Source organism: Pseudorasbora parva, chromosome 10 (genome assembly GCF_024679245.1).
Source record: "Pseudorasbora parva isolate DD20220531a chromosome 10, ASM2467924v1, whole genome shotgun sequence".
In the NCBI taxonomy this organism is placed as follows: domain Eukaryota; kingdom Metazoa; phylum Chordata; class Actinopteri; order Cypriniformes; family Gobionidae; genus Pseudorasbora; species Pseudorasbora parva.
This window is the reverse complement of record NC_090181.1, coordinates 19,852,116-19,876,658: the sequence shown is the minus strand read 5'-3', so window position 1 is coordinate 19,876,658 and position 24,543 is coordinate 19,852,116. Positions and strand designations below refer to the sequence as shown.

Below are 24,543 nucleotides of genomic sequence, written 5' to 3'. Positions count from 1 at the left end.
ATTATGTCTTTGGAATTTGGCAAAAATGTAGCGGCATATTTCCAATGAGCCTATGTTGCATTTATGGGTGCCATGCTTAAATTCACTCAACACAAATAAAAAAGCCACGCGCTGAGCTTTCACAAGACGGCTTGCAATTTTTGATTGGACACATATCATTTCCTAGCAGGATAATGGATTAAGTATGGATTAAGGACCGTATGTCTTCCTCTGAATTGCACAGGTTTAATAGCGGGCTGCTTGGGACGCAGAGGAGACTGTGCGACCCTGAGCGGGCACTGCCTCCGGGAACAGCCCATTAGTGGTGTAATTACAGCCTGGGTGTGATAACCACGCTACACTTCACTACCCACCACACACAGGCTTTATTGCAGGTGTACATTACTTAATGCCTTCATTACCAAAGACAATCACTTAATTATATAGTCCAAGGAAGAACATCAAATGCACGTCAGAAACAATTTGAAGGCTGATAATGGAGGAGGTAGAGCTGTTTATTGCCAACCTGACAAGTGCTCTGTTAGATCAAAGCTTTTCGAGGAACCCCTTGAAAGGGATATTACTGTGACTGTTCGAAGCAGGTTATCTTTTTTGATCAATGAGCTACAGATACTAGGAAGAAATGCAGACTGCACAGATTCAGTCCGTAGACTCATGGATTTCACTGGAATAGTTTTGGTTTTGGATATTGGATGAACTGAATACTATACATTACACTATTCATTAGTATTTTATTTCTCGTGTTTAAAATAAGGAAAATAAAAATGCGGTCATTGTTTATGATTAAAATACAGTAAATATACAGTAATATTCTGAATTATTTAAAATTGTTATTTAATTATGATTTATTGTAAAATTATTATTTAAAATAACTGTTCAGTTTTATTATATGTTAAGAAACATTATTTCCAGTGATTGCATAGCTATCCAGTCTTCAGTGTCAAATCCTGCATAAATCAGTCTAATATGCTGATTTGGTGCATTATCAATGTTGAAAATGGTTGCGCTGATTTACACTTTTGTGGAAACAAAAATTTTTCTGATGAACAAAAAGTCCATAAATAAAAATAAAAAAAGAGGCCGCACAGGCTAAGTTCTGGTAACTACATGGGCTACGGTTAGGTTCAGGGTTAGTATCTAGTTATTATCCAGTTATTGCAATTAATATAATAAGTACATAGTATGTACATGGGGACAGGACTGGGAAATAAATTAGACTTTAAAATATAAAAAAAAAATTAACAATTTAAAAGTCTTTACTTTCACTTTTGAACAATTCTATACACCATATTTACTGAATAAAAGTAAAAAATACTCACCCCAAAGCTGTTATTCCAAACCTATGTTCATTTTTTTTCTTTGAAACATTATAAAATATATTTTGTCTAAATTAAAGTCTATATTGCATTGGATACCACTGATTTTAAATGTATGGACAACAAATGTGTGTTGTCAAGTTGTGTGATTAGCGTGAACATTGAAATATGTTTATTTTTTATTTTTATATAATACATAATCCTTTATAAAGAGTTTATAGTATTTATAGTTGATATGTCCATTAAAACTACTTTTGTTATTGTATGCATTTTACAGAGACTTATACACATATACTTTTATATCACTTCATGCTTTCCCTGGAAATCAAGTCCTGGACCTTGATGTTGCCAGTAGCATCATTCTCTAATGTAACATAATGTAGTCAGGTTGGGTCAGAGATATTAATGTGTTTTGATAGAAGTAGCCCATCTGTCCATTTAATGGCAAATAAAGGACAGACCATTATATAGAGTGCATTTATCAAGAGCCATCACCACCATTCCATTATTATAATGCACATTATTGTAAAACAGTGCTCTACTCAGTTAGAAGAAAGTGTTTGGTTAACAAACAAGGCATTTAAGTCTGATTTACAGTCTGATAGACTCAAACCAACACAAACTCCAGTGTAGCCACGCTTAACTCCCTTAAAGGGATAGTTCACTTTAAAATGAAAATTCTGTCAACCTTTACTCACCCTCAAGTTGTTTCAAACCTGTATGAATTTCTTTCTTCAGCTGAACACAAGGGAAGATATTTTGAAGAACGTCAGTAACCAAACAGTTAACTGGAGCCATTGACTTCCATGGTATTTTTTTTTTTCCTACTATGAAAGTCAATGGCTCCAGTTAACTGTTTGGTTACTGACGTTCTTCAAAATATCGTCCCTTGTGTTCAGCTGAATAAAGAAATTCATACAGGTTTGAAACAACTTGAGGGTGACTAAATGTAACAGGGTTAAAAAAAAAAAAATGTGTTTCCACTTGCTACACATTTTCCTGTATGGCCCCTTTAATTACACTCCACCCCAGATAATGAACTGGTTCCGGTAGGGTCATTTAGATTCGCACCAGCCGAGAGAGTGAACGGCTGCGGTGAGTGAGTGCTCCGTGATAAGAGCAGTTTGTATTAATTTTATAACCCTCTTATTGACTAATATTAATGTATACATGTGTTTAAAATAATATTGTATGATTTGTGTTTATAATACGTTATATTTGTGGTAACATCAAGTTTGTTCACATCATTCGAATACACTACATGAGAGTGAATTGCCAATCTGATCACTGCTGTTTAATGTGTTGTCAACAGAATACAAATCTATCATCAGCGCAAATTGGTGTCCATTGTGAGTTTCTACACAACGCAACGCAGAGAAAAAAAAACACTATTACATAAAGGATGACAGAATTTTCATTTTAAAGTGAACTATCCCTTTAAAAGTGAAGTCATTTCTACAATACTGACATCACCAAAATGATAATGATTGACTATTAAAGAAATCCAGATTGTTTTGCTTTTGAAAACATTAAGCAACTATTTAAATCTAGACCTCAAGATCTAGATTGAGTTTAGACCTGAAGTGGTCACATCATGGTAGTAGAAGTGGAAGTATATTAAGCTCATCCCTCACTCATTGTAAATTCTGAGGAATACACAAGAGATGGATCAATATCTAATTTGCCATCCTCTGTATCTCTCCACATGACAAATGCAAGTACTTAATGCTATGTTATTAGCACACATTATGTCATACTCATCTTTTCCAACTAAATGAAAATCAAACCAGTGGAGATGCAGACATACTTCAAAGTAATCCACATATTAAGCCTACATATGTTGTTTGTACAGTAAGTAGCATACTGACAATAACGTTATAGTACAAGATTGCACATATTTAAAACTGTAAATTCCTATGTATGATAAATAATTTTGATACCATGTTGATTTGGCAGTTGATTTCCAATGTAAAATCTGGATCTCAAAGCAAAACAAGTTAGTTAACCCAAAAAAGAAAATTCTGTCAACATTTACAAGGAGAATATTTTGGTATTACATATTTTGAAGAATGGTGGTCAGCAAACAGTTTCAGTTCCCTTTGACTTCCATTGCATTTTTCATTTTTGTGTTTGTTTAAACATTTTCCAGAAAAAAATTATTTTATGTTCTGTATGTAACGGAGTAGTTGCTGTGCGGGTAAACCTCACTCCTATGACCTCAAGAGATCCTCTAGTGACTGACACTAGAGGTTGCAGCCTTTAGCCTCCTTGTTAGAGCATCCGACTCTTGTGCCGTTGGACCAGATTTCGAGTCCAGCTTGGAGTGGGTGGTTCGACCAGGAGGGGTTACACTGATGCCGTGACCCGGATTTCAGTGAGGTTTAGGGGGGTGAGTGTAACGGAGGCTAGCTAGTAGTCACTGTGTGAGTAAACCTCACTCCTTTGATCTCAAGAGATGCTCTAGCGACTGACACTTAGATTCCAACCTTTCACCTCCTTGTTAGAGCGTTTGACTCTCATTCCAGTGGACATGGGTTCGAGTCTGGCTTGGAGCAGGTGGTTTCGAACAGGAGGGGTTACATGTAGGTCATAAAAGAAAATATATGCCTAAAGGTTTGGAAATGATAATGAGTTTTATTTTGGACTATCCCTTTAAGAATCCACCTGGAAAATACTGTATACCACAGAAGAACATAATAGGCCAGGAAAAATGTTCCTGGTTGCCCCCCAGGTGATAACTCAGTGGGAAAGTAATTCAAACATTTTTGAAAGACAATGCTGTTCAATTTGCTTATTTGAGTAGGCCTATCTTATTAAGCATTAATATAATCATTAGTTTTCAGTATTTTCAATTGAACTATGGCTCAATTTGTTATCTTAAAAACAAATATTTAATACATTTTTCCCAGACACTAAGCAAACAATTAAGATTTAGACCATAAAAAGCTATTAAAATTAGACTATAATTGTGATCCCATTTGACCATTGAGAGTTGCCATGCCAACAATCACACTGTATTCCCGGCACTATTGTGAATTGTGGAAGCAAAAAAATAGGAGAACACTGATCATGATATTTAATTGAAAAACAAGTAAGCCAATCTTGTAAATAATATAATTAGAATTAACACTATATCGGGATGACATCTGTTCAAATGAACATTTATGTATGCATGTATCTGTGTGTACGCATTCATGTTTGCTTTTAAATATGTCCCAGCCAGAGAAAGAGGGCTTCCCCAACTGTGCCTTGGTTCATCCCTTGGGTTTTTCCTCATAAATGTAAATATCATCAAGAAATTTCCCTTGCCAATGTGGAATGGAGTTGGCTTGCTCAAGTGGTTTAAGACACTATTCTTTTTAAAGTTGCTTTTTTTGAACAATAAGTATTGTGAAAAGATCTATACAAATATTTCAAATAAAGCTGTTCTGTTTGTAGTCCTGATGTATTCATTTCAAATATTAAATAGATAATATGAATAATACAAATCAAAGTTAAAAGTGGATAAAAACTGTATAAATCACTTAATTTGAGATTTCATGAACATTATGAAATGAAATCAGTTTTGGAATCAAAAAAAGTCAATACTTTCAGATCTGTCAGGTCTTCTAAGAATTTTGGCCACCCCGTACACACACACACAAAACAGTGCTTCCCACCTAGGCATGGAATCTACATGGCATCAACATGTTAGCAGCAGGTCCTTCAAGTCCTGTAGATTGCAAGATGGAGCCGCCATGGATCAGACTTGTTAGTCCAGCATATTCCACAGATGAGATCTGGGGAATTTGAGGCCAGTGAGGCCACATTGAACTCTTCATCATGTTCATCTAACTATTCCTGAACAATATGTACAATGTGGCAGGATGAATCATGCTGCTAAAAGAGGCCAAGAGAACACCATTGTAAAAAAGTGGTGCACCTGTGCAACAATGTTTAGGGGTACGTGTCAGATTTATAAATGGTCGGACCCAGGGTTTCCCAACAGAACATTGCCCAGAGCATCACACTCACTTTACCGGCTTGTCATCGTCCCACAGTAAATCACAGTGCCATCCCTTCCCTAGGTAAACAGCAAACATGTATATGTCCATCCACATGATGTAAAAGAAAACAGGCTCTCATCGGATCGGGTGACATTCTTCCACTGCTCCTAAGTCCAGTTCCAATGCTCATGTGCCCATAGGTGCTTTTAACAGTGGATAAGGGTCATCATAAGCACTCTGACCGGTCTGTGGCTATGCAGCCCCATGTGTTGTGGCACATTCCTCCCATAACCATCATTAACATTTTGTGTGGCTTGTGCAACAGTAGACCTTTCGTTGGCTCGGGTCAGACGAAATAGCCTTTGCCCTCATGCATTGGGTGCCCAACACCCATTTGCCGGTTTGTGGTTTGCTCCTCCTCGGGCCACTATTGTTAAATTCAAACCACTGCTGACGGGGAGCAACTCGCATGACATTTCAGAGACCCTCTGACCCAGTCGCCTTGCCATAACAATTTGGCCCTTCTCAAAGATTTGTATTCCTTGTATTCTCCTGCATCCAACATGTTGATTATGAGAACTGCTTGTCTGCTTACCATCTTATTTAAGACCTTAATATGTGGCATTATTATGAGATTAACGATATTTGCTGTAAATAATGTTTTGGCGCATCGGTGTACAATTAGAATGATTACTGAAAACTGAAGTAATGGCTGCTGAAAATGCAGCTTTGCCATAAAAGGAATACATTCTATTTAACAATATATTAAAGTAGAAAGAAGTCATAATATTACTGTTTTAATGTATTTTTGATCAAAAAAATGCAGCCATTGTGATCATAAGATAATTTTTTTAAATCATAAATCACGTATGAACTAAATAATCAACATATTTTACATTTTGAAGTCACATATTAACTTTACATATAAAAAAATTACGAGCTTACTGCAAGAGTATGAGTACGATGAGCATGAAGACCGCCATGATGATGAAGGGCATCCCAGGAAAAGTGGTCAGGGTCAGGGGGTACAGCCCGTTAAAGATCGTAGCAGAAATAAGGATGCAGGTCGCTTCCACTGAGGCAGAGAAGGAGAACATGGCACCTGAGGACATCAAAATTCAGGTCAATGAAGAGATGAAACAAACATCTGGAGAAATTCAGTTGAACCAGAGTCGGTTGGCTAGAGGGGGATACATTTTAGTGAATTCATGTTGAATTTTACATTATTAACATTTCTTGTAATATTTTTCAATAAAAATAAATTAAAAGTAAGAAGCGCAAAAACATCTAATAGGCAAATCTTGCACTTCAGTAATATTTCCTCCACTCCTATAACAAACATCAGTTCATCAAAATACTAAGATGGATCATTTTAGAAACACATGGAAAATCACAAAGCAAAAAAGATAAACATGTCCATTTTAAAGTCAGCTTGAAATGGAAGTTGTGATTAGATTTCTTGATATCGCAGTAAGATGGAGGGGAAGTTATTTTAATTAAAGATTACAAGGACACATTATTTTTAAATAATAATGGATGTGCGTGCACATATAAATAATTTCTAACAAGTACTGCAATATTCCACACAAAACAGGAATGAATTTAACTTCAATGAGGTTTTTTTTTTTTTCAACTTTTGTTCTGCATTAAAAAAATAATACTGTGCACAGTAGCCATTTGTACTTGTTTGATGGACACATATCGTTTATAAAATTCAGACCAAACACCTGTTGTGCAATTTTTAGTATTGATACATTTGACAAAAGCTTCTATTCAAATCAACTTACAGTATAGTGGATTCAAGTTGTACATTTTATCAACACGGGGTCCCTGGGAAATATAAATGTTTTGTTGGAGGTTTAATGTGTATAATAGAGTAAAATACTAATCAGTAAGTAATATCACATTTAGGATTGAGATAGTTACGTATAAGGTGATCGTTACTGAATGAGATTGGCGTCCTATGAAAAATGATAAAGAATTACTAATGAATTACTGATCATGACATTAACGTGTCTAAGATGTGAGCAACTGTCTTTGTTGACTCTCAGTGTGGCCATAAAATGCATCACTAATAACTCAAGTGTTACCAGTCACTCTTCAACAATTACCAGTGATCTAGACTAGAGACCTGTGCGGGACGGATTTCCCAGCAAGATTTTGTCACGCTCCCGCCGAAACAAATACTTATTTTCTCTCCCGCTCTCGCCCGCAAACAATCAAGTTGTTTATCTCACTTATACGTGTGTGTTATCTCACTTAAACGTGTGTTATACTTATACATATTCTGCCTGCTACTGTTATTTTTTCACTTGCTCCCCTGTTGAATATATATATATATATATATATATATATATATATATATATATATATATATATATATATATATATATATATATATATATATATATATATATATATATATATATATATTCCGGTTTGTAGACAACCTACATGAAAATCACTGAGCCACTGTCACCCCAATGCCTCTCATAATCTCTCAAAGTAATTATTGATTACCAAATAAGGAACTATCTTAGTCCTCAATTTGATATTGCTTACTAGTTAAGCTTGTTTCCATATTAGTTAACAGTAGTTGCTTTAGTGTTAATCTGCGGATTTATTATCATTAATTTTGGACCATTATTCTAAATGTTATTTTAATATTAGTTGAGCCCAACAATTACAAGTACATTGAACTTTTTTTTGTTTTTAATTAGTAACCCAACTGACTGATATCTCAACTGTTGTGGATAAAACAGTCCTACGGATGCATTAATATGCCGTGGATGCATCAGAAATGCCTAACCTGTGATTTTATCTGAGTGAAAGAGTAATGGCCGCAGAAACTGAGGTCTGTGCTGTAGATTGTTGCCATGAATAATGGTTTGATCCACTTTGATAAAATATCTCCCTGAGCTACACTGAACTTCGTGACTGCTCTAACTAACTGGAGCAGAATGAGTCGTGGAGCATCGGGGCAGCCCGTAAGTGCTTGTAACATGCGATAGTTATTGATCTTCGCGTGAGCTAGAAGTCGTGTGAGTGCCCCTGAATGACTGCAATAGATTCAGTGACACATGCAATCCAAGACACATGCAAGGAAATGCCTCTCAAAGTGGAAAGAGGCAACTTGCAATGAAAACAGTGCATTTATGGATGGCCATGGCCTGTCATCACTATGTCCTTTCACAGTTGTATCGCTCTTGCACCAACAGGAACATAAAGAAAAGTAATGGGAAGAAAGATGTTTGTGTCCACAAACTAAGTGGATATTTCCTTTTGGTTTGGCTTTCAGATGCATGCTACGTGAGTGGAAACAAGCCCGGGTGGATATGAATATGAACGTCTATCCAAGATGTTGTTTGTTGTTGCCCTGTTCCTCTTGCATTGTTTTCCACTTAGCCGAGTTAGATAATTCTATGATTTTTTGAAAAAGCCGTTGTTCTGTCTCCCAGTTAATTATGCATACGGCGATGCCTCTCATTAAGGATTTGTGAAAGGACAATGGAGATTAAATCTTGGGCTTTTAGCTACGTTATCAGCCAGAAACAAATGTCAAAGAAAGTAAAGATTTAGAAGAAAAGCATGACTCAAATCTATTTGTCACAGTGAAGGTCAAAACACTTTCCTGAGGGTATTTCAGCTCATTTCTGGGCTTGCAGATCAAACAGGGAGAAGAAAGCAATGATGTTGTGTTCACATTACGCAATGGATCATGCCCTCACAAAAAAACAGCGATGATATCAGATGATAATGCCATGGTACTGAATAATTACTATTTTCATGGTGTTTCCTAAGATTCAAAACAAATCATTACCATTTGCCTGGCTATCACCAGACCAAGCTCAAATTAAAATTAAACATTGGTCTGGGGAGTCTGCTCTGTATTTTGTACTGCACAAGAGGCGTGATCAATGAGCATTATTCAAATGACTCTGTATAATCCTGCAACCAATCAGACCACAAGAGGCTAGATCAACAGGCAACGACCCGTCGCTTCTCTCTCCGTCATCGCATTATACCCGCTAATAGCAGGTGGATAAGTCTGTGATTGGTTCTTTTTTTTTTTTTTTTTTTTTACTTTTTTTATCATTTTTATCACCATAGTTTTCCTATAAATACCATAGTTAAACTATACTGTAGCAAAACAATGTTAAATATTTGGTCTTACTACACTTACCACTGGTTCATTTTCAAAAGGACTTTTGACTTTTTGCTGTGTTCATATCCTAAACCCATATTAGTTTCTATGATTTTATTATGGTATCAAATAAATAAATAAATAAATAAGTAAATAAATAAATAAATAAATAAATAAATAAATAAATAAATAAATAAATAAATAAATAAATAAATAAATAAATAAATAAATAAATAAATAAATAAATAAATAAATACCATAGAAACTAAAATAAAAATAAAGGTTACTACGGTATCTCCATATTTTACTATGCTGAAATCAACCATGTTTCTATAGTAAAACTGTAGTAACCCTATTTTAGGGAAGATTTATTGCACATTTATTACACAATTTTGACTGCAAATGTAATAATTAAAAACAATGATAAATTTGTTGTCTTGCTACAAACACCATACATTTATTTAAAGGACTATCCAAAAACCATGAGGTTACCAAGGGATTTATCCAGAACACCATAAGTTTACTGCCCTAACATGTCCAAATAGTGCAATACCATGTTCCCACATTTACCATGGTTTTTATACAAAAAACAAAACAAAACCAAAAAACATTTTACCACACTACCATGTCCAAAAACATTAAATGCTGGATTAAAAACTACCCAAGTTGGGTTGGAAATGGACAAACCCAGACATGTGGTTGTTTCAATGGTTCCATTCACTGGGTTCAAACATACCAATTTCTGGGTTTGTCCACTTCCAACTCAACTTGGGTTGTTTTTAACCCAGCATTTTTTAGAGTGTAGCAAAATATAAAAATAATATATTAAAATGCTATTTCACTTTTGAAAAATTACAATGTGGTTAATATAGTAAAACTTTATTCATGTTTTTTTGGGCAGTTCATCACCCTGAACACACCATCCCCACTGTCAAACATGGTGGTGGCAGCATCATGGTTTGGGCCTGCTTTTCTTCAGCAGGGACAGGGAAGATGGTTAAAATTGATAGGAAGATGGATGGAGCCAAATACAGGACCATTCTGGAAGAAAACCTGATGGAGTCTTCAAAAGACCTGAGACTGGGACGGAGATTTGTCTTCCAACAAGACAATGATCCAACCCATCATTTGTAGTTGTACTGTAAATATCATGGTTAAACATACACTCTAAAAAATCCTGGGTTAAAAACAACCTAAGTTGGGTTGGAAATGGACAAACCCAAAAAATTGGGTTGTTTGAACCCTAGTAAATGGACCCAATCAAACAACCCAATTTCTGTGTATGTCCATTTTCAACCCAACTTGGGTTGTACCCAGCATTCTTTAGAGTGTATGGTTACTGAAGTAAATACTGTGTGGTTGTTGTGGTCTAATTACAAAAAAACTATACACCCATTTGCATTAATTAGTTTTACCATGATATTGATCCACAAATCAGCAATTTACCACCCTATGTCAAAAACAAACTAAAAATGGCATTACCAGCACTATTAAAGGGATAGTTCACCCAAAAAAGAAAATTCTGTCATCATTTACTCACCCTCAAGTTGCTCCAAACTGCTGTGTGAAATTTCTTTGTTCTGCTGAACACAAAGGAAGACATTTGGAAGAATGTTTGTAACGAAGAAGATCTAAGCAACCATTGAGTACCATAGTGTGGCGAGGTGAACGAGCGAGAGACATGGGAGGAGCGAGTGAGACCGGGGACGTGATTGCGACAGCGTCACCTGCGAGCCACACCGGTCTCGAGTCCTCTCATGAGGGAGCTCGGAGGCATTTAAGATGAGCGACACCAGTCAAGGACGAGAGAGAGGACCAGGCCTGGATTTTATGTAGAGTTTTGTTTATATTTTGTGAGGTCAGTCGTCCGTGAGGGGCTGCCTGCGGGGTACTTTCGTTCTGTTTATTTATTTGATTAAAGTTTGTTGAATGTTCGCCGTTTCCCGCCTCTTTATTACACATAGTATTTTAACTTTTTTAACATATAACTATGGTAGTCAATGATTGCTTGGATCTGTTTGGTTGCAAACATTATTCAAAATATCTTCCTTTGTGTTCAGCAGAAACAAAGACATTTATACAGGTTTGAAACAAATTGAGGGTGAGTAAATGATGATATAATTTTCATTTTGGATGAACTATCCCTTTAATACTAGTGTCTCTCTCTTTCTCGTTTACCTCTTTTAGCTTTCTCTCTGTCTTGTGTAAATGTGAATTTTTAACAGAGTACCTTGTTCATCGGGTCCCACGATGGCAGAAGACAAAGAACGAATCACTGCTTGGCTGATACCAGCTGGAGCACCGATTACAGCAACTGCAAAAACCACAGGACAAATACCACTTTAGAAAACTGTTAAGATTGATAGTAAACATATGCTAATCATAGTAATTACATAGACCTGCATATAAAACATAGCTTGCACAATGAAACATTACATAAAGTTACACATAAATCCACAGTTAACTAATCTGGTGAGACTAGAGGAATGCTAACCAGTTCCGAAGTGTAAGTGAATATAAATGGAATATTCAATAATTCATGAGCTTAATCTATATGCATGGAATTCTGAGAGGTAATTGTGATTACAGAGCATGGGCTTTTCCTAATAGCTCAGAATGTAAAGTCCCTCTCTCGTCTAGGCAGCCTGATCATGCATGCTCAAGAAAAGCATATCCTCAAGAGAACAAAAGATTTTCTGCATTTGCGTTGATGCGTATGCGGTGGGGTGTATCTGTGAGCACGGCTGTGTGTGTGCAGGTTCTACACACACCACACATGCGCTGTACTAGCAGAATAGAGGTTATGACTCCCGTGTGCTGCCGCTGTGCCCCTCATTATCACAGCCAACAGAAAAGACCAGCATGCAAATTCCACCCTCCCCGGCGCTGATTATTCATCAGAGCCGCCGCTCATCTCCCTTTAAAAGGCTTTTGTCCGCCACATCGATTAGAATAACAATTTCCACAACCGTTTATTTAATTAACAGTATTAATGCCCATCCGTGAGAGTGGCCATCTAACACAATGTTATCATTACCACTCTGAGAACTCTTCTTTGGAGGTGTAGCCCTCCTGGAACAAGGCATGGAGTTCAGACAGCAATGAGGAGGTGAACCATAAAAAGTCTGGTCAGGTAGACTTTGTCTTTCTTTTTTTTTAGAGCATATACCCATTTGACTGTCTTGTTAAAACATTCAGCTCAAGTGAAGGCTGTCAGGCCTTGAGTGGAAAATGTTTGCTTTGTGCATGTCACATACTGACAAAAGAAATCGACATTGTTTTAGGGAAGAGAGAAGCACTTTGATGCTCGCTGACAGATTTAAAATAGGGTCAGTTGTGCTGTTTATAACCCTCTTGAAATTTCTGAGAGTAAATACCGTGTAAAAAATGTATCACATATCATGATAAATCACATACAGTATCAGTATCATAACATCCTTACCAAATCAATGATTTTTATATGGAACACCATACTAATACTGTTTGACCCCCCTTCGCCTTCAGAACTGCCTTAATTCTACGTGGCATTGATTCAATGCTGAAAGCATTCTTTAGAAATGTTGACCCATATTGATAGGGTAGCATCTTGCAGTTGATGGAGATTTCTGGGATGCCCATCCAGGGCACAAAGCTCCCATTCCACCACATCCCAAAGATGCTTTGGGTTGAGATCTGGTGACTGTGGAGGCCATTTTAGTACAGTGAACTCATTGTCATGTTCTAGAAACCAATTTGAAATGATTCAAGCTTCGTGACATGGTGCATTATTCTGCTGGAAATATCCATCAGTGGATGGGTACATGGTGGTCATAAAGGGATGGACAAGGACAGAAACAATGCTCAGGTAAGCCGTGGCATTTAAACAATGCCCAATTGGCACAAAGGGGCCTAAAGTGTGCCAAGAAAACATCCCCCACACCATTACACCACCAGCAGCCAGCCAGCACAGTGGTAACAAGGCCGAATGAGAACATGGGGTCTGATCCATGTTCTCATTCGGTTTATGCCAAATTCTGACTCTACCATCTGAATGTCTCAACAGAAATCGAGACTCATCAGACCAGGCAACATTTTTCCAGTCTTCAACTGTCCAATTTTGTTGAGCTTGTGTAAATTATAGCCTCTTTTTCCTATTTGTAGTGGAGATGAGTGGTACCCGGTGAGGTCTTCTGCTGTTGTAGCCCATCCACCTCAAGGTTGTGCGTGTTGTGGCTTTACAAATGCTTTGCTGCATACCTCTGTTGTAACAAGTGGTTATTTCAGTCAAAGTTGCTCTTCTATCAGCTTGAATCAGTCGGCCCATTCTCCTCTGACCTCTAGCATCAACAAGGCATTTTCGCCCACATGACTGCCGCCTACTGGATGTTTTTCTCTTTTCACACCTTTCTTTGTAAATTCTAGAAATGGTTGTGTGGCCCAGTAACTTAGCAGATTGTGAAATACTCAGACTGGCCCATCTGGCACCAACCATGCCACCCTCAAAATTGCTTAAATCACCTTTCACCACTAAATGCATTGAAGCAACTGCCATGTGATTGGTTGATTAGATATTTGAATTAATGAGAAATAATAATAATCCTTTATTTTGTGAATTGATGCAATTTAATTCACAGAAATTTAATTCGGCCAACTGAAAAATTTAGATGTGATCAGTCACTAGAACATTTTCAATTGGAGACCTGAATGTTATGATACTGATGGAAGTAAATGCTGTAATTCAAAATCAGGGTTAGTCCACCAAATATTGATTTCTGAACTCTTCCTAAGTTAATACATTAGTATTCTGTTGTTTAAAATGAATATGAACTTATTTTCTTTCCATAATTGGAGATCTGACAACACTGCATATGTTTTGTTATTTTTACCAATTGTTGCTTTCAGCAAATAAATGCTCTAAATTACAATATTTTTATTTGGAATTTTGGGGAAAATGTTGTCAGTAGTTTATAGAATAAAACAAAAATGTTAATTTTAGCCAAACACATACCTAAACCCAGAGAAACTGATAATTTTTCCATATATATATATATGTGGAAAGCATGATATTTAATTTATAAGAATTTCAAATAAATAGAAAGTTCAAATGAACAACATTCATCACTATGACTTTTGATCAGTTTAATGCATCCTTACTAAAAAAAAGAAAATGGTTACACTTTATTTTAAGTAGTCATTGTTACAGTGTAATTATATAGTACTGAATACTTACAGGTTGTCACATGTATAACCTGTCTGCTGTGTTCTTTGTGTTTTGAGTTCAGCCCCCGTGACCGTTTCTCCCCAGTCTGTCTAATTAGTTTTGCCCATCACCTGTGTCTTGTCAATTACCTCGTTTGCCCCTGTGTATTTAGTTCTCAGTTTCCCCTCAGTGTAGGGTCCGTTGACGTTCATGTCAAGTGGTGTGTTTGTATGTTCCTGAGTTGTTGCTATTAAAAGTTTCCTGTTCCAAGTTCTCCTACGCCTTCATGAGTTTGACCTACGCAATACGTTTTGTAACGCATGCACTGATAGGGCTTGTTTGAGGGTTAGTAAATAAATAATAAAATAGTATGCCAAACTACTTTTTTTCCTTCATATCAGGGCAGTTGCATCACCCTTTATGCCCTTATGAAAATATCTAAATTAATTTTCATTTTAAAACCAACAACATGCTTATCATTGAGTATTTAGGTTATTTTAATGTCTTTTTGAATTAATTAACAGGCCTGGACAAAATAAATGAGCGTCACGTCATTGACCCTACTGCAAAATTAACTTGACATAATGATTTTATGGATCATTCTTCATGCACAATAACTTAGCAAGGAGCTTCATTGTGTCAGTACATCATTTAAATAGTCTGTATGAATGATGGGAACTTACCAAGGAAGACCATCCATGTGTTGTTTGAGAGGGCGAGTAGGACGTAAGAGGCGATTCTGAACACAGCACTGAGTTTTGCTAAAGTCATCTCCTTAATACACCTCATCAGCACAGGAAATAGACCCAGAAGACCGAAGCCCTGCCAGAGAGCATCACAGCAGGTTAGATCTGGCATCATTTAGTTGAAGCTCAGTCAGTTATAACTGAAGGTCCCTGTAAATGCCTTGAAAATGAGCAAAGAATGTAAATGGAACAAAAGCTAAACCGGGATCCATTATTATCTAATCAGCTCTGGGTTTGTTGTTAGCTTACCCACATTCATTTCACTTAAAAAAAAAATTAAAATACATCAAAAACCTTAACAACATAAACCATAAATGTAATTTCTTATAAAGAAATTGCACATATTAAGCTCAATCGCTCTAAAAACAAAACTGTGTGTGTGTGTGTGTGTGTGTGTGTGTGTGTGTGTGTGTGTGTGTGTGTGTGTGTGTGTGTGTGTGTGTGTGTGTGTGTGTGTGTGTGTGTGTGTGTGTGTGTGTGTGTGTGTGTGTGTGTGTGTGTGTGTGTGTGTGTGTGTGTGTGTGTGTGTGTGTGTGTGTGTGTGTAAATATTTAGCCCTCAAGCAAAATTCCTGATATGGATTTTGGATTTCACCCACAAAAAAAATTGCTGTTCAACAGTAAATTCCATGGCACACGATAATGCAAGATTTTAATTTCCTTATATATATATTTAATTGGCTCTTATAACTGTAAGGCTGGGATTTAATTCATCCATCAAAATGCTATTGGCTAATTTGACTGTTGTCACAATACACAGCAGGAATACACAAAGCTGAGGATTCAGGTACACACAAGTCTTTAATAGACTCCACAGGTTTATCTAACAGAAGACAAGCAGGCCGACAAACACCACGTAACATTAACGAGACCGGGCAAAGAACACTGACAACACTGGAACTCATATATAGACGATAATGAGGGTGACACAGCTGAACGTGATGGCAAATCATATTAGTGACCATGGCAACAAAGGAGTAGTGGGAAAACAATACAAATTAAAATAGGAACTGATTAATGCAAACTAAAAGTCTATGAATGTAAAACTAAGATGACATAGACAGACTATGACTGCATCCTAAACCTGGAAAATGCTGCCTTTGAAGGACACATTTCAAGGCAGGAAGGCATCAAGGCATGTCCAAATCTATTGTTAGCTTCACCTCCTGTCTCCTGAGATCTGATCAATTTTTGAAGCCAGCATATATGTATACGTCGCTGCCTTTTATATCACACAATCCTGGGCTTTCCATTCTGTCAGTTGAGCTAAAAAAAGATGGCGTCCGAAAGTTGCATTCGAGGGTTAGTTTGTATGTAAATGTATGTTTTTTTTACCAACATTTTCCACTTCTGTTGCCATTTCTAGCGAGAAATTACTAATGTAGTAATTCAATATTTGTTTCATGAGGTGCCTTCATGCACAAAAGCTGCCTTAAAAGCCATTGTCTGATAAGGCAGCGAGGCAACGAGTCAGCTGCCTAGGTTTTCGGACACGTAACAGCTGTAAGGTGTGACTCTAGAGTCATCGGCCAGATTTACTAAACAGGACAAATTAACATGAGAGCGCAAAACCAAAAAAGCGCAGATGGGAGTGGACATTTTTGCGCATGATCTACTGACAACAAATTAAAGAACACAGACACAGCCGTATCATTTCCATAATGGCCAACCAAGAGCGCTGCATTTGCGCTTCCAAGAACAGTGCAAATTAGCATCTGGTTTAGGACGTGCTTTTTTGGGCGATAAATAATGGCGCAAATACAAGTAAATTTACTAGCGTAAATCACCTTAGTAAATCACCTTGCATGATTAATTTATATACTCTCCTCCCTAAAATTTTGCATATAAGGTCAGGTGCAAAAATATCCCTGTCCACACCTTTTCAGAGCTCATTTCTCATGTCTTTAGTAAATCCTGGCATTAGTTTTTTTAATGCCAAAAGAGGGTTTGCGCTAACCTGACATGGTCATACTCAATTCTAGTCAGAATATGCTCCATTGGGCTGTGATTATGGGGCGTTTCAACCGAACCAGGAAAGACCTCAATTGGACAGACCTTCAACCATTCAGAGCAACGAAGCGACGCATTACATTAGTTGTCAAATGTCAACAGAGCTCAACTGCACTGTGTTGCCAAGTCCGTATTTTTTTCCGCGGGTTGTTTTCTATGTACGCGGGTTGAAGCGACTATTATGTGATATATAGACCCATGAGTGCGAATTTTAGCAGTCAACCTTTCCAAAATAACCCCCCCAACCCTGTCTGCACGCGCGCTGGAATAAATTATCTTTGCCAGTGCTGTAAAAAAAATTAAGAATTTAATGATACACAGAGTACTTGCCCAACATGATCATCATTTTTGAGAGAAATAGTGAAGGTGAATGCATATACAAACAAGCTCTCCGTTTAGGATTTGAACAAATATAATCCAAGTCCCTTTGATGACGTGCATGATTACGTTATGTTTATCATTTGTCCATCGATGTCTAAATCCCGCCCTGATGATTTCATTAGTCTGACCCAAAAATTGTGGGCACAGCTTAGTTCAGCTGGCATCCAGGCTAGTTTTGCACCAGAGCAAACTGTTAATAAATCTGGCCCATAGAGTGTTACGATTTACCATTTTACACCAGCTGACCATCCCCTCTCAGAAAAATGTCCAGGTATAAAGCATAAGCAATAGACCATTTTTGGGTTTGGATTTTAAAAGCGATAATTTATCATATGAGTAGTGCAAAACTCGCTGTTACGAAGTTAGGGTAGTATATGTCGTTTCCATATTGCATGTTGCTATGCATTGCTAAAGTGTTATGTAGCACACTGTAGAGTGATTTGTAGCACATTTCTAGGTGCTTCCTATATAGGGTATTCTCAATATTCTCTAGGTGGTCAAGAGAAATTTGTCTCTGGTCCCTCCTACAGTGTACATTTTTTTTACCTGTATTTTATGACCAAGCATTTAGGCAGCACTATGATCTATGTATAATTCAAAATGGTTAAAATGATGCTTATGTTGAATAATGAGAAATAACAGCTGCATAATATCTGAAATACATAAGCACGGCGCTAGAATACATAAACACTAGACATTTCAGCTTGTATAAAAACAAAGCCCATAAATATTTAGATTCTCTCAGATGTGTCTAAACATAACCAGTGCATTAATTAACCTTCAGGGTTTGTGTCTGATGAAACAGTGTCAAAAACAGTCAGGCTGTTTCACTCAGAACGCCTGAAAGCACTTGAAAGCGAACTCACCTGCATCCACATCTGCGTGCGAACGCGTGAGATGTGCGCGTGAGACGCAGCGTGACTCATTTGCCCTGCCTGCTCATGCAAACAGTTCTGATTTAATTACCCCGCCTGCCCGGCGAGGGCCCGGTGTCAACAGACTTTGCCACCGCCTCTGATTTGCAGCAGAAAACATAATGGGAATGCATAAACATTCCACGGAAAAGGTCAGCGCTCCGTGTTTTTACTTTCATCAACTCATTAGAGCCTGGAGTGTTTAATAATTCCTCACCAACTCCACGCCACACTAATTACAAGTCAATTCCAGCCCTGCAGCCATTTTTAAAAACCGTGAGCGTGCGGCCATGTGCTCACCGCGGCCAGAACTGCCAAGATTTTGATGCCTCAGATCTTTTAGAAGCACAAGATCCTCTCCGTGATGCCTTTATTTTAAAAAAAGAAGTTTCTTTGTCTGTCCTTTCTCTGCTTTTTTCCCCCTCAATTGACTCTTTTAATTGCAGTTAATTAAAACTTTTTGCTTTCCGTATAGGGTGACGGCCCGCTAGCTGACATCCCCTACAGAACGAGTCTATAATAGGTTTTATCAGGATCGATGCCTTCCGCTTCCACACAAAAGGCAGCAAAGCGATTGGAACCCCAGTGGTGCATTCTGGAATAAATGGAGAGCCATCACCTCTCCAATCAGAAAGGGTGCTCCTTAACTGGCAGGCTTTGTTTAAGTGTCGCTCTAAGACACAGCATCGACCTGCTCAGAAGAAGAGTACCCCATGACAGGCGACAAAAACAAAGCGGCCTTCAACCTGTTTCCCATCACTACTGCTGTAAAGACAGTCTCAAACTGCAGAGCTATTCAGCCAATGCCACGGTGAAGGAACAGCACAATGATTTTTTTTTGGAAAGTCTAATCAATTGTGAAAAATCATAATTCACACAGTCTTACTTTGTTCCCAAAAACACACTGCAGTGTTGTCTTGTTGTTTGTTTAATATGCTTCATTTCAGGCTGTGTGTGAGAAATGTACACTGCAGTTCAAAATGTTGGGGTCTAAGACTTTTTAATGATTTTGTAAGATGTCTCTTATATGCTCAGCAAGACTGTATCTGTTAGATTAAAACAACACAGTTAAAACAGCAATACTGTGAAATGAAAGCTTTAGCGTAAGTCCTGCCAGGAAGATTCAATGTTATGCCACGCATCAATTTCAGACCTAACCAATCACGTCCTGATCCACAGAGTATAAAAGAGGGTCACTTACACATGTCTGAGTTTACAGATGCCGACGTCAACAGTTACCTCCAACCTCCCCACCACCCCCAGGATGGTCCCCGGCTATACCTCCCGGGGGTCGACTGTGCCCCTGCCTTCATCTTCAGGCAGGATATGCAGAGTCCGTTACCCTCGAAAGGGAAGCTAAGGACAAGGCAGCATTCAAAGGACTCTAATTATCATACTTGCTGGACTATCAATAAATGTGTTCATTTCTGCAATTCATCTGGCTTCCAAATCTTTCTAGTAGAAGTATTAATACCATTTAAAATATGTGCTTTCTATTTGAACATTTGTATATATTCAAATACGATCAATATATGAATATTCTTCAAAACATTTTTTTTTTATTCCAGTGAATGCAAAGTTGCATTTTCAGCAGCCATTACTCCTGTCTTCAGAAATCATTTTAATATGCTGATTTGGTGCTGTAGAATAATTTCGTATTATCAATAAATAGTTGTGCTACTTAATTTTTTTATAGAAAGCATGATATATTTTGTTCATATGAAAGCTTGTTTTTGCCACACACTAAAAAAAGAGTTTTTAAAAAAAACTTTAAAAAAAAGTTTTGATCTCACTATTGTGAGTGTTGCAGTTAGAATTGCGGGATATAAACTCACAATTCTGACTTTATTTCTCACAATTGCGTATTTGCGAGTCAGAGTTTTTAGATATAAATGCAAGTATAAACTCGCAATTCTGAGAAAAAAGTCAGTGCTAGTTCTGAATTCACACTTCTGGCTTTATTTCTTTTCATCTAGTTTATGTCACGCAATTCTAGGAGGAGGAAAGCCAGAGTATATTATCCAATTGTGAGAAAATGTCAGAATTGAGAGATGTAAATTTAGAACTGCGAGACAAAAATCAGAATTGTGAGAAAAAAAATTACCTCTTAATTTTTTTTTTTTTTTTTTTTTCTTCAGTGGCAGAAACAAGCTGTCACGTTTTGAGTTTGTTTTTTGATATCTTTCACTGTCCTGTTCAAGTTTGTTTTTCAGTGTGTTAATTAGATCAGTTTCTAGTTACATAGATCCAATTTTCCATGCTCCTGTTCCTGTTATTGGTTGTCAAGGTTACTGATGGTTTGATTAAGTTATCTCAGGTGTTTCATGTATCTTTGGTTGGTTTGCTCTTGTATTTAAACCTGGCATTTCTTTCTCTTGACTGTTCTCTTCTCTGCCATGTTGGTTTTGTTCCTGAGTTGTTTCAGTGGTTTGTCAAGTTTTGAGCGGTTTTGTTTAAAAGTAGCTGGTGCATCTGGATCCTGTCAACTTTCCTTTGTGCTGCAACCAGTGACCGTGACCCAAGCCTCCATATGTTCAGGATTCTTTAATGAATATAAAGTTCAACAATTGTGGTGTCCCATTTCATATACTATCCATCTTGAATAGAATTGGTACATCCCAAATCTTAGTATGCTGAAATTACTATTGCACTGATGCTCGGATGCCCAGATGTTTAGATAAAGGGGTTTGGGTTATCAGATATCATTATCAGAATCTAACCTGATGAAAAGACACTTATTTAATGTTATCCATATATTTCATCTGTTCAAGTAAGATTTTTTTTGTGAACTTTTGTAACGATAATTTTGGCCAGGAGAGTCTCCACATGTAAGATGACTGGCAGAGCAACCTGCTACAAAATTTCTCTCTGAAACGGTAGGAAATGAAATTAGATTGAATGCAGAGGATTTTAACTGTGACAAGATTGACAGGGCAGTTTAAACGGTGACAGGATTCCCCGAACTAATCGACAGAGCTGTCCGTTAAAGATGACGAAGTAGTAGCCTATGTCCCAAAGCTTGTCTACTTTTCTGCTGCACGCTCAAAAGTATATGTACTTTTTCTTCTCAAAAAAGGTGATATAAGTAGGTGAATTGGGCCAAATCAAGGGTAGCATTTGGCTACTGGATCTTTTTAAGATGAGTGGGGGCAGCATGTTTCTGCATCAAAGCAAATGATAAAGGAACTGCGAGATAAAGATTCAAACAATAAATGTCACAATGTGAGATTATGATTATACATTTATAAGAAATTGTGAAATATGCATTCCCAATTACATTGAAGCAGTGCATAGGCCTATTCATTAGAAATAATAAACCCCCAAAAAAGTTATTTTTTCAGCAGTATTTATTAGGATATCATGTGACAATCATTTGCTTATTTAAAGTGGAAATTAAGCAGTCAGTCGTGTTTATATAATTTAGTAAACTGCTTTCCACTTTAAACACTTTAAATAAATAAAAATACCTTTCCGTCCACTAAAGGGAGCCTTTTCAAAACAAAGGCGTAGTTTGATGACGCCAAGTTTGAGCTCAGAATCTCGGGACATGTGGTCTTCACCTTACAGCCAGCAGAAAAGAATCAGGATAGGACTCGGGCAGAAATCATGTTCATGGATGTGATTATTAACATTACTGTATTATGAAGTTGGGCAGGACAGAGTGTGGTGGGAGCTGAGCAAGGCCGCTGGAGCAATTGTTAAGCAAACACGCCTTGCAAACAACGAGACTTTTAGTGGGACACAGTCGCGGGCACCACTGTAGAATGTAAGTGTGTTTAAAATTATGTTATGGTGTTACTCTGTGCGTTTGCTCAGTGGCTGCTTTGACGAAACGCTTCTGCCAAATAAAACCGGAAACCGAGGGCAAGGCAGATATGACCCAATTGACAGGCGGCTCCCTCAGACGCTATGCTCAGATGTCCCGGCTCCTTGGTTAAAATAGCAACGTTTTCACAATTTACAAATAGTTAGAAACATTTGGGGTATTGTAAGAACTCAACTGAACAAACACTGACCTATTGGTTTTGGGATATTTTACTGCAAAAATACTGCATAGTACTAGCCTAGAAATCTAGACGCACCCTAGCAACAGCAAATCTAATCTGCCCACGAGTGTCGCCTAGCAACTCTCAATACCCTTCTGAGCTGTAATCGCCTAACTCTTGCCGGGCCAATCACATCGTGTATAGAGTCGGTGGGTGGGGCCATAATGACGATGGCCGAGTTGCGTTTGCGTGCTTCTAGTAATCACAGAAACTGGCGAACGGCGGTCTATCGAATCAGCTTTGACTGCGACTCTGGAAGACTTGGAGTTAAGCTTTTCTCTGAGTAAAGAACAAAGAAGGGCACTGAAGTCATTCTTAAAGGTCCCGTTCTTCGCGATTCCATCTTTCAAACTTTAGTTAGTGTGAAATGTTGCTGTTGGAGCATAAATAATACCTGTAAAATTATAAAGCTCAAAGTTCAATGCCAAGCAAGATATTTTATTTAACAGAAGTTCCCTTTCAAAGCCTACAGCGAACGGCCGGTTTGGACTACACCCCTGCACTTCCTGGCATGAATGACGTCACTAGAACAGTTTGACTAACCGTCCGCCCACAAGAACACGCAAAATAGGGGGCGTGGTCTTGTTGCTCTCCCACGTGGAGAAGAGCGCGCATTCAGCACTTGCATCTCCCCGTTATGATAAGAGGCGGGACCTTTCCGGGCAAAGTGCGCTAAGCTGCTGTCCAATCACAACACGGGAAGCGCTGGCCCAATCAGAACTCGTTACGTGTTTCTGAAGGAGTGACTTCATAGAACAAGGAAATCATCAGGCCGTTTTTAGGACAGAGGAAACAGTGGTGTACAGATAAGTAAATTGTGTGAAAAATGTTTTTTTTTTACACGTGAAACATGAACTCATGTTATGTTGCACACTGTAAACATAATCAAAGCTTCGAAAACACGCGAAGAACGGGACATGCATAAAAACTCCTTTTACAAATTTATTGCAAATGTTTTATTAAAAGTAAAATAGTTCAAATGCAATTAACTAATCATCTAATACAATTAAGTATTAACTGTTTATGTTATTTTATCAATTGTATAATGAAAACTTCTACAAGTCTATGAAACTGATCCGAGATCAGGTAAAACCCACAGACACTTGTTCAATGGTTCTCAGTGACTGCTCATGATTAATGAGTTCACAGAGTTCACATCATTGCCCCCTAGAGGGGAACTATTGATATTTCGAAGCGTTTCGAAACAGTGATGACTTAACAAAACATTGCTTACTGAAATATCATGACTTTGGAAGTTTGATACATGCTCCGAACCAATTGATTCAAAACAGAAGCTTCTTAAAGCTTCAAAGCTTCATGAAGTTGTGTTTTGAAATTGCCATTACTACATCTGCCTGGGGCAATCAGAACACTTTAGCCTCTCTTGTGGAAATCAGTTTACTAAATAATAAAAACTTGAGTTACTGCTTAATTTCCACTTTAAGACCTTAAGTATGATGTCAGATTGCACATCTTTGCAGTCACAGTCATAAAGACATTTGTCCCATATTACTGAAGCTCGTACGGAGTGGAACTGCCTTGTCACGGAATGCAGCGGAATGGACCGATGCTGATATTTGATGTGTTTTCTGTCGTGGGTTGTGTCATTCCCTTATCTTCACCCCATTGTTTCCTTTCTGACTAAATCTCATAAATAATATTAAAGAAATGTGTGCAAGGGGTGTGTTTGCAAGGGCATAGTGCTCAGCTGTGTGTGCTAGCAGAGAAAAGAATCAAATGAAAAAGCAAAGATACACAGCTGTGTCCAGTCAATGGCCGTTCTGCAGGGCCACTGCTGTTTGAGCCTGAAATCGAAAGATTT

The 24,543-nt window shown here is 37.6% G+C and overlaps 1 protein-coding gene across 1 annotated transcript in view; it reads right to left on the bottom strand.

Moving 5' to 3' along the window:
• Positions 1–24,543, bottom strand: part of zgc:174356 (uncharacterized protein LOC100137120 homolog) — a 53,657-nt gene that overhangs the window by 14,760 nt on the left and 14,354 nt on the right. The window contains exons 4-6 of the mRNA XM_067454584.1: positions 15,309–15,447; positions 11,677–11,760; positions 6,248–6,404 (exon numbers count right to left, since the gene is read on the bottom strand). Coding sequence (XP_067310685.1) covers positions 6,248–6,404; positions 11,677–11,760; positions 15,309–15,447 — 380 coding nt within the window. The remainder of the gene's footprint in view (positions 1–6,247; positions 6,405–11,676; positions 11,761–15,308; positions 15,448–24,543) is intronic.